This window comes from Mustela erminea, chromosome 12 (assembly GCF_009829155.1).
Source record: "Mustela erminea isolate mMusErm1 chromosome 12, mMusErm1.Pri, whole genome shotgun sequence".
NCBI classification, from domain to species: domain Eukaryota; kingdom Metazoa; phylum Chordata; class Mammalia; order Carnivora; family Mustelidae; genus Mustela; species Mustela erminea.
The window spans coordinates 31,748,835-31,759,035 of NC_045625.1; the positions used below are offsets into that span (position 1 = coordinate 31,748,835).

Genomic DNA, 10,201 nt, shown 5'->3' on the forward strand with positions numbered 1-10,201 from the left:
GAAACTGAATCTACTCAAGTCATGGAGAGGGATAAACCCAAACTTTTCACTTAATTTCCCATGCCCCTATATAAAGACTTCTATAATAGATGATGTTCATGAATACGAAGAAACTTATTTTTCCCATTGAACTCGGCATGTCTCCAATCAAAGAATAGCCTTCATGGTAACATCCGTGGGTATCTTTGACATGGATATTGGGGTTACTATGCAACCTACATGTGTAGGGCCACACTCTCCGAGTAAGTGTGGTCTCTCCAAAAGGAAGTCATCGTTCCCAACATCCATCACCCAGAAAGGAGGCAGCTCTTCAAAAAGAAAACCAAAGCAAAGATACTCTCTGGACCTTGCTGTTTTGGCCCTGTTTGAAGAAAGATAAATGCCTAGCTCTATTCACTTCTGGTGGCAGCACTCAGATGATGGAGACAAGCCAAAAGATAAGGACATGAGGAAAAAGTCTTTGTAAGCCAGCCTGAGCAGTTTCATGTTGCTTTCTCTATTCATTAACCTCCAGCTTTTAGCAAAGCTTGATTTAAACGCTACAGTCTTACCTCAGCTGTTCCACTGGCATTAGGGTAAGACTAGTGTGTCCATACTTGGATCACAGACTTAGTATGAAGAAGTAAAATGGTAGCATGCTCCTCAATACATGTTGAAGAGATTCTCTGAGAAAGAGTATCAGGGCTGAGGTCCAGCAACCTCTTACCACTTAGAGGTTCTCCCTGTGTTGCATCGTTGTGCCTGGGGTTCCTCATTATTAAGGAAAGTGGCAGTCTCCCATAAATGCTCAACAATAGGCAACAAAATGCAAATTATCAGGTTCCCTTATTGCTCTCACTGCTTGAAAACTCAGAGCTAACTATTGTGTTCAGCTACAAAAGCTTTCCTGAGCTAAAAGTTATGGATAATTGTTCTTTCTTTTCCCCTTTTATTTATTGGCTCTTATCTTTCTGATCATTAGTTCTGGTCTTACTGCATATGTTTTTATTTCAAGTTTCCTAAATCCTTTTCTGGAAAACAGCCAGAGTACACAAGCTGATCAGTGAATAAATTTTTCCCACATAAGAAAGTTACAAAATAGTGCTCATCTCAAAGCTATGAATGCAAGGGAGGTTGAGAGCCTGTATGTTGGCCTCTTTTCTACCTCATCCAGGAACCAGAGCAGATTTCCAAGAAGTCAAAGAGAGCATGAAGGCTAATGTCAGTACAATCAAAAGATCACAAATAATTCTGAGTACATACTTCTTTGGCACTGGAGGGGGTAAAGGGAACAAAGCACAGATCTGCAATCCAGGAGAGAAGGGCATCTCAGTGAACAGAGCAAGGCTCCAGATCTAAGCTAGGAGTTCAGGGTCAAAATAAATACTTCACTTAAGGTGGCTTTTTTAGGGCACCAGAATTAAAAGAGAGCAAGAGAGAGAATGAGGTGGAAGGCAAATGTTGGTAATTGCTTCTTTGCCTAAGATTCCCTCCCATTACCAGCCATGTTCTAGTCTTACATCTTGCTGCCTACTCCAATTGATGATGCTACCTTTACCTCAAACTCAACATGTTCAAATCAGATTTCATTTCCCCTCAATCTTTCAGCTATTTCATTACTAGGCATTGCTAGACATAGTTGGGCATTATGCGGGTATAAAAATCCTGGTCATTCTTTTTTAATTTCATGTAGTCCTTAATTTTCGTACTTCAGCTTTCTACAACTAAGATCGACTGCCATTTAACAAATACTTACGGAGAGCCTATAGCACACCACATACTGTCTGTGTCCTTTATACTGGGGAACAAGACAAAAATATCCATTATCACAGAGCTTATATTCTAGTAGGAAGAAGGAGATAACAGACATAGTAAATAAGTACATATGGGTAAGTAAATAAAGGATTTCAGGAGGTAGTAAATTTACCAAAAAAAAAGAAAGGCAGAATAGGATAATAGCAATTTTTTAAAGGGTGGTAAGGGTAAGCCTCGTTGAGAAAAAGGTTAACATCTGAGCAAAGATGTGCAAGAGGTGAGGGAGGAGGCTGTGCAGGTACATAGGGAAGAGCATGGAGGCAAAGTGACAGCCATGCAAACAAAGGCCCCACTACCAGCTCCTATGATTTCTTTGAAATGTCATAGAACCACCCTTCTACTCCATTCCTAATGCCTCATCCATTCTAACTCTACCCATCCCAAAAGGCAGGAGATCAATTCCTACCACTTTTATAAAGCAGTGCCTGTGGTTGCTATTATTGAATCTGTAATTATCATATTTCCCAACCATCTTATTTCTTGAAAGCAAGTTCGCCTCTTTCTATATTTCCCATTGTGTTGGTCTCTACTAAATATTCGTTAAGATTTAATGAGCTATTTCTTCTACAAAGCTGAAGCTCTTTGCCAACTTAAAAACATGTTTTTTCAAAGATTTTATTTACTTATTTGAGAAAGAGAGAGGGAGAGAGAGAGCGCATGTGCCATGAGAAGCAGGTTCTCCACCAAGCAGGGAATCCAATATCGGACTCTATCTGGGACTCCAGGGTCATATAACCTGAGCTGAAGGCAGATGCTTAATCAACTGAGCCGTCCAGGCGCCCCTAAAAACACTTTTATTAGCAGGGTGCACCTGGGTAGTTCAGTCGGTTTAGTATGTGCCTTCAGCTCTGATCACAATCCTGAGGTCCTGGGATGGAGATAGAGCATGGGGCTCCCTGCTCAGTGGGGAGTCTGCTTGTCTCTCTCTCTCTCTCTCTCGATCCCTCTGCCCGTCCCTGCCACTTGTGCACCATCTCGCTTGCTCTCTCTCAAGTAAATAAATAAAATCTGCTTTAAAAAAAAAACACAAACTTTTATTAGCTTTGATAAACTACTGAAAAAGACAGAATGATTAAAAAATGGTTTTGTCATATTAAAAAAAAGCATGGAGGGGTAGAACAAGCCAAACTGTTCATGGTGGACAGTGACAGCTTTCTTTTCTCAATTCAGATTTTCAGATACTTTCAGGTCTGTGCTCATGTTACTCTGAAAAGCAAAGAGTTTGCTATGAAAATACATAAATCAATACAACTAATGAGTGATGAACTATCATTAGACTCATCAGAGAGATTCAAATTACCTAAAACTATAATTCAAAGACTACAAGCCTCTGAGTAACTTGGAGTTGTGGAGAGGCAAACTATAGTCAAGACAAGCTGAAGCAAAGGCCCATGGTTAAAAAAAAGAGGAAACCTTCCTGATCAAGTGCCAAAACAAAGACTTTACTGTCTATGGAAGCAACACGATATACAGGAAAGAGTACACCGTCCGAAATGCTCAAGCGCAGGTTCCACCATTTATTAACATCATGACCTCAGTTTCCTGGTCTGCAAAATGGAAACTCAGAACCTCTTATTTTGACAAACTTTCATAGATACAAACTAAGTTCCAATCTGAGCAAAAATCCTGTTCATTCTGCCTACCCAAGCAGATGGAGTTAATGGTCATACACAACCATCTGAACCTCGGTGGTTAGACTATTGTTAGTCTACAGACCTCTATTCTATCTGAAGCAGTGTCTTTTTAAATATATATATATATTTATGATTAAAAGATGAAAGAATCTTAATATCTTTGGATAACATCTAAGAGAGCTGAAAAGAATCTTTGGTTGGAACCAATGTCATCAAACCTACAGTTACCTCTTGAGCACTGGTCACCTGGACTTAGTAACAAACGGACGTTAGAAAAATCTTTTGGAATGGGGCACCTGGGTGATGCAGTCAGCTGAGAACTGACTCTGGGTTTTGGTTCAGGTTGTGATCTCCACCCAGGTCATGAGATGGAGCCCCATGATGGGCTCCGCACTTAGTGAGGAGTCTGCTTAGGATTCTCTCCCTCTCCCCCTCCTGCTTGTGCTCTCTCACATGCTCGCTCTCTCTCTCTCTCTCTCTCTAAAATAAATACATCTTTTAAAAATCCTTTTGGAAGAGGCGCCTGGGTGGTTCAATGGGTTAAGCCCCTGCCTTTGGCTCAGGTCATGCATGGTCTCAGGGTCCTGGAATCAAGCCCCGCATCCGGTTCTCTGCTCAGCAGGGCACCTGCTTCCCCTGCCCCCTCTGCCTGCTTCTCTGCCTTCTTATGATCTCTTTTTCTCTCTCTGTGTGTCTGTGTGTCAAATAAATAAACAAAACAAACAAATAAATAAATAAATGAAAAATAAAAATTCTCTTGGAAATTACCTGGTACATAATTAAGAAGATTTTGTGCTATTATACAATTATCACCCAGGGTTGGCTATGAGAATTAAATGACATAGGCAGATAGAATCCTGCCCCCTTTTTTTTTTTAAGATTTATTTATTTGAGAGGAAGAGAGAGCATGAAGCCGGGCGAGTGTAGAGGGGGAGGGAGAAAGAATCCCAAGACTCTGCACTGAGCATGGAGCCCTACATGGTGCTCCTGCTCCATCTCACAACCAGGACATCATGACCTGAGTGAACCCAAACCAAGAGTCGAGGTTTAACCCACTGAGCCACCCAAGCTCCCCTGGCACATTCTTATATGTTCTTTCCAGACTGATAAAATGGTACATGGACCACTGAATCTTTAAGAAATGTCAAAGCAACCTATATTCCCTGCAAGTCATATATTTTTTTTTAAAGTTAGGAATCATTCTTTTAATGTGTATTCTCTTGGAATGCCAAAACAACAGAGCAGTTTTACAAAAGGCCAGAGCTGATCTATAAAATTGGACCCATACAAACTGAATCCAGACTTACTCTATTCTTACTCTTCATAATGTTTTTGAAAGTGATTGTCTTGAGGCAAAATCCCTACAAATCAACCAATCATAAGTCCATATCAAAAAAGGTAACCATAAGAAACCTATCTGCATTATCTGAGCCAAAACTGTACAGCTAAAACTGGACCTATTTCAAAGTAGCAACAAACTTAATGTTTATGAATAATGTTTGGATTTGATATTGAGAAAACTCAGTTAAGAAAGGCATTAATTACGTTAAGTATTGGAGCTAGGCTCAGTCAAGATAAACCATAATTTTTAAGAAAGTTTTCTCAAGCCAGTTCTATGGGACAAAGCATGAAAATCACTGAGAAATATGCCAGCATCTGCTCAATTCCAGAAGCAGGAAGCAAAGATGTGACCCAATCACATGATAATAAACCACAGTCCATCTGTTCAGAGAACTTGCATTATGTAAGCCACAACCAAGAAAGAACAGCAAAAGACAGGCAGTTTGTTGACATGTGCAGAGGGCTCTGTGGTTTGAAGAAACATGTTCTCACATCAAAAGAGCCATCCATAAAATAATGGCATTTTCAAAACCCACGTCATTAGAAATGAACATATCTGATACACTACAAAGATACTACCTGAATGGTGCTGAGGTTCAGATAAACTGTTTCAACAGGCCTAAAAGAACCTTTCAGCAAAGATCTACACATAAGCAGCCCTTCACAGAGTAACAGATTTATCTCCCTCCCCATTACTTTGTTCATGTCAGTTTCCTATTTAATTTCAACAACAGAGGAGATCATCTAAAATTCTAAACCTAGACCATGTAACTGCAATTACATCCATTTTAATTAAACCCCAGTTTCACCATCTTTTAAACTACTAAAGCCTACTCTTCTCAGTCAATAAACTCTACACCAGGTCTTTTTATCATCAATATAAAAAAGATATTGACCTCCTCTTGAGGACTTTTTAACTACCACCACCACCACCACCCCTCCCCGCCCACAGTCCATCAGAAGTCACTTTTCATAAGTTCTGTGAAATTCAAGATAACTTCACTTAGGTAAGTCACTCCATTAATCCTGCCCTCCCCCCTCCAAATCCTTCATACCTTAAAGAGCACAGATTAGGAATGAGATAATCTAAATTCTTGTCTTAGTTCTGCCTGACCCTGAGAAATTCACCTAACCTCTGATGTTATTTTCTTCCCTTATAAACTGAAGTGACTTAGAATCTTCACCAATTGAATGCTCACCCCTAGTGGGCGGCCCATAGTATTATTTTCCCTTATTCATCCCACTTAGATTACCTTTTTATTTTGTTTCCAGTCACAGATTACAGAGTTTTCAGAACTGGGGGAAAGAAATAGTGGTTAATACATCCAAACCCTACAGTATAGAATAAGGAACTCAACTCTAAAGAGGAACTTGCCAGCCAGTCAATAAAACTTTTGGTTCTGCCCTGGAGTAGGCCTCAGGACAGCTTACCACTCATCAAATCTCCCTCTCTGCCCACTTGAATTCTAGCTACCCTTCAAAGTCAATTTAAGTCCTGAAGTGTCCAGGAAGCCTCCCCCAATCACATCAGCCTACATTAATCATTTTTCTGACTGTTGATGCCTTTCTGTAGGGGTGATATTAAAAATATTTAACAACTGGTTCCAAAATGGTACCAACCAATCAAAAAGGATGTCTGATCAATCAAAACACATGTGACCCGGTGGCAATTGCTGCTTGAACATCAGGCCTACCTATTACTGTCAATACAAAATAGCAATCTCAAACTCCAAAACAACTCTCATTTGGTCTTCAAGAGCTCATGAATTAGGAAATGTGGGTACCATTTAGATTTTCTGCATAACTGGAGGTGAAGTTGGGACTAATAATCAAATCTAATAACACTGCTCTTTTGTCACATTACACAATTTTCCTATTATTATACACACAGAATGGTCAATTAATATTGCATAAACTGTACTCATGTAAAACAGTATAAATACCAAAGAATGTTCAGTCAAATGAAATTCATTTAATCAACAAGCATGTAAATGGAACAATATAAAACACAGTGCTAGGTTCTGAGAGCATAAAGGAAAGAAAAGACATACCTTTGCCCTCTGGGGACCTATAACACATCCACAAGTACAGATAAATAACAGCACAAGATGGTAGAAATAAACAACCAAACTGTAACCCTAAGTGCTCTACAGTTCGGGGAAATAAAGAATTCAGGAACTAAACCAGTACATGAAGCCAGAACTGAGAACTTCTCTCCTCATACTCTCAAAAGGGACAAAATTAAGTATGTAGTTAAAAGGAAAAAAGAAAAAGAAAAAAAAATCAGGAGTCAGTGGAAAAACAGAAATGGTTGGAATTGAGGGCTTAGAGTAGTAGCAAGAAGTGAGATCTTTGGTTGAATACTCAGAGATGGCTCTAATCATAGTCACAAGTACTTCTCTAAGTGCTGAATACAAATGGAAAATCTTGTAAGCCCTTTGTGAGGATGCCTGAGGAAGATTAGCTTGGCAGTAGCCTATAGAAAAGCCTACATGAGAGAAACTGGAAAGCAACTAAATTTAAGAGTAACAGGCAGGACTAAACTGATGGCTGCATACAAAGAAAGGAAGAGACATTCAAGAGGCACTGATAAAAAGAAGAGTTGGGTTCTAGGCATGTTTTCAAAGAAAAAACTCACATGACAGCAGAAAGGAAACCAGATTCTCACAAGGGATATATGTGTATATATATACATATATATCTCACAAGGAATATATACGTAGACATAGTACAGTACTCATCTGTGTACTAGGGACAGGGAACTAATTTCCCTAGAGAAATCAATGTTAGAAAGAGGAGAATCTAGGCAGAGAAATACAAAACTGATAGCTAGACAATAAGGAACAACAGCAAGGTCTTAAAAAGAAAGCCAAATTATAAATTTAAAAGTGCATTTGAGTTTCTTCAGAATGTATGAAAGATCAGCATCAACATAACTAACCAACAAGCGTGGGCAGACCAGTTGAGGTAGTCTAGACTTAAGAATTATTACTCACCTGAACCAGCTTTGTATTGTATACATGCCAGTATAGTCTATAAGCTTCTCCCAAACATGGACTGAGCAATGTTCCTTATATCAATTAAGTCTAAAACTGTTACTTGAATACATGAACACTGAGGGTGCCAGGCTAAGTGGAAAAGGGTGAACTTAATGCCAACAGGTAACTATTGATTCTCCCACCTGTCCACATGTTTACCTTGCCCCCACTCCTTAGACCAGTGTCAAATATCCAGTTTCCTCTAACCTAGGCCCAATATGAAGAGACTCCAGGAATGTGCTAAGAGTCAGAAGGAAGCCAACCTGATTTACATATTTTAAGGATAAAATTAAAAATTAGATAGTAAAGACCAATTGTTCATTAGTGGACTGAATAGAAATATGGGTTGTGCCAGTCACGTGTGTGCATGTATACACACACACACACACACACACACACAGAGTTTGGTTTTTGTTTTGTTTTTAATTAAAGCGTGTAGGTTTTGGAAACACTGAACTCTGGGTGCAAATCCTAACTCTAGTCCCTAGCAATTGAGTATTTAACCTGTTCCAAATTCAGTTTTCTCATCTATAAATGGGCCAAATGCCACTAACCCTGAGGGTTTTATCATAAGCGTTAGATAATGTACTCTGGTGTACTTTACTCGTCTACATCATAGTAAGCTCTTAACAGACAGCTACTGGCACTCTCATTCTTGAGCTTTTGTTTTTTAAAACATTTGGTATTCAATTTTAGAGACAGAAATGTACTTCCACTGTAATTTAGTTTCTAACACTAAGGATCTATATTTCAGTTTCTAGTATTTTAATCTGGATGTTAACAAAGTTTTTCACTGCTCTTTCCAGGGAGATTGGTTATGACCACGTACCCCATCCTGATTTAGTATTTTGGAAAACGGAGCAAACATTCTCACTTGAAAGCCCACTACACAGAGACTACTGATTCAAACCACTGACACTCAAGAAAAGGAACACTAGCGATATTCCTTCGAGGAAATAAAAGCATTTGATCAATTCACAGAGTCATTTCCATTCAAACATTCCAAACCCCGCAGAGTGAGCAAACGTTCAAGTTTCTACTACGAAAACAATCTGTAGCCTTCTGGTTACTGGATTCACTTCAACACTTCCCAGACGCACGAAAGAAGAAACATTCCGCACATCTTCGTGCCTCCTCCTCCTCACACAAAGCTTCGCGACTCCCCTTCCAAAGCCACCCCTGGCTGGAGAAGCAGCCCCTCTCAGCGGGGTCGGGCCGGCGACCACAGCCAGGGCGGCCCTGTGACCCGGGGGTCTGCATCACACGTCGCCCCCTCCCACCGCTCGGCAGGCTCAGAGTTCCTACCCCGCCCGGGAAGCCTCGGTCGACCCCAACCCCGCCCCGGGCTCCGGGAGCCCCGGGCACCCTCCCGCTCGGGGGTGGGGGGTGCCCAGACAACGCCACACAGCGCCCCGGCTCCGCCAGGCCCGGCCAGCCGCACACCCTCTGGCCCTCGGTCCGCGCCCCCTCGCTCCCCAGAAGGCAGCCCAGTCCTCGGACCGCTCTACCCGACGCCACCTCCCCCAGGGGAGCCGGGAGCAGGGGCAGCCACCGGCTGCCGGGCACATCCACCCGCGCTCAGACACACGCCCCCGCCCCGCCCCGCCCCGCCCGCGCTCCCTGCCCGCGGTTTGCGTGGCGGCCGCCAGGCCAGGCTAGCCCGGCCCCGGGCCGGCGCCGCCACCTGCGCCCCCGGCCCCGCGCCATGTTTGAGAAAGAGAGGGAGCGAGCCAGAGGCCGGGCCCGGCCCGCGCGCCCCGCAGCCACCCGCCAGCCCCGCCGCGTTGCCGCTCACCCGTAGTCCCCGGGACCACCGTCGCCGCCGCCGCCAGCACGAGGAGGAGCAGCCGGGGACGCGGAGCAGCGGCCGCCGCCTCCATGGTCCCGCCACCACCGCCTGTGGCCCGGTCCGGCCCGGCCGCCGCCTCGCCTCAGCAAGCCTTGCCTCGCCCCACCTCCCGCCGCCGCGGCGGCCTCGCTCCGGCCCTTTGTAACTGCTCGGGGGCTGAGCGTCCATTGGCTGCCGGGCTCCCGCCGGCCCCGCCTCCCAGCCGTCTGCGAGCGGCCGAGCGGGACCCAGCCCGGAGCCCCGCCTACAGGCCCACTGGACAGCCAATCCACAGCCGCGGGCGCCGGCCTCTGGCCACGCCCCCAGACTTCCCCGGGGGCAGTGCTGCCAGACCCCTGCCCCAGCCAGAGCCGCTCCCCGCAAGGAGGAGGCCGGCTAGAGGCAGGGTGTAGCGCGCCCTGGCATGGCCTAGCCTCGGACCCCGGAGGTCTAGGGTTATGCGAGGGGTGTGTCTGGGTGTGAGTCGCTTTTGGAAAAAGGCTGTGGCCGCTCTAGGCTCTTTTCTTGTAGCCTTCTCCAAGATCGTAAGATCTAGTACTGACCCC

General features: G+C 43.7%; 1 protein-coding gene across 2 annotated transcripts in view; it reads right to left on the reverse strand.

Annotated features, from left to right (window-relative positions):
- TGFBR1 (transforming growth factor beta receptor 1) overlaps window positions 1-9,805 on the reverse strand; it is a 56,340-nt gene extending 46,535 nt beyond the window's left edge. For both annotated transcript variants that reach the window (XM_032307024.1, XM_032307023.1), the window contains exon 1: window positions 9,603-9,805. In XM_032307024.1, coding sequence (XP_032162915.1) covers window positions 9,603-9,687 — 85 coding nt within the window. In that variant the 5' untranslated portion in view covers window positions 9,688-9,805. The remainder of the gene's footprint in view (window positions 1-9,602) is intronic.
- Window positions 9,806-10,201: the final 396 nt, after the last annotated feature.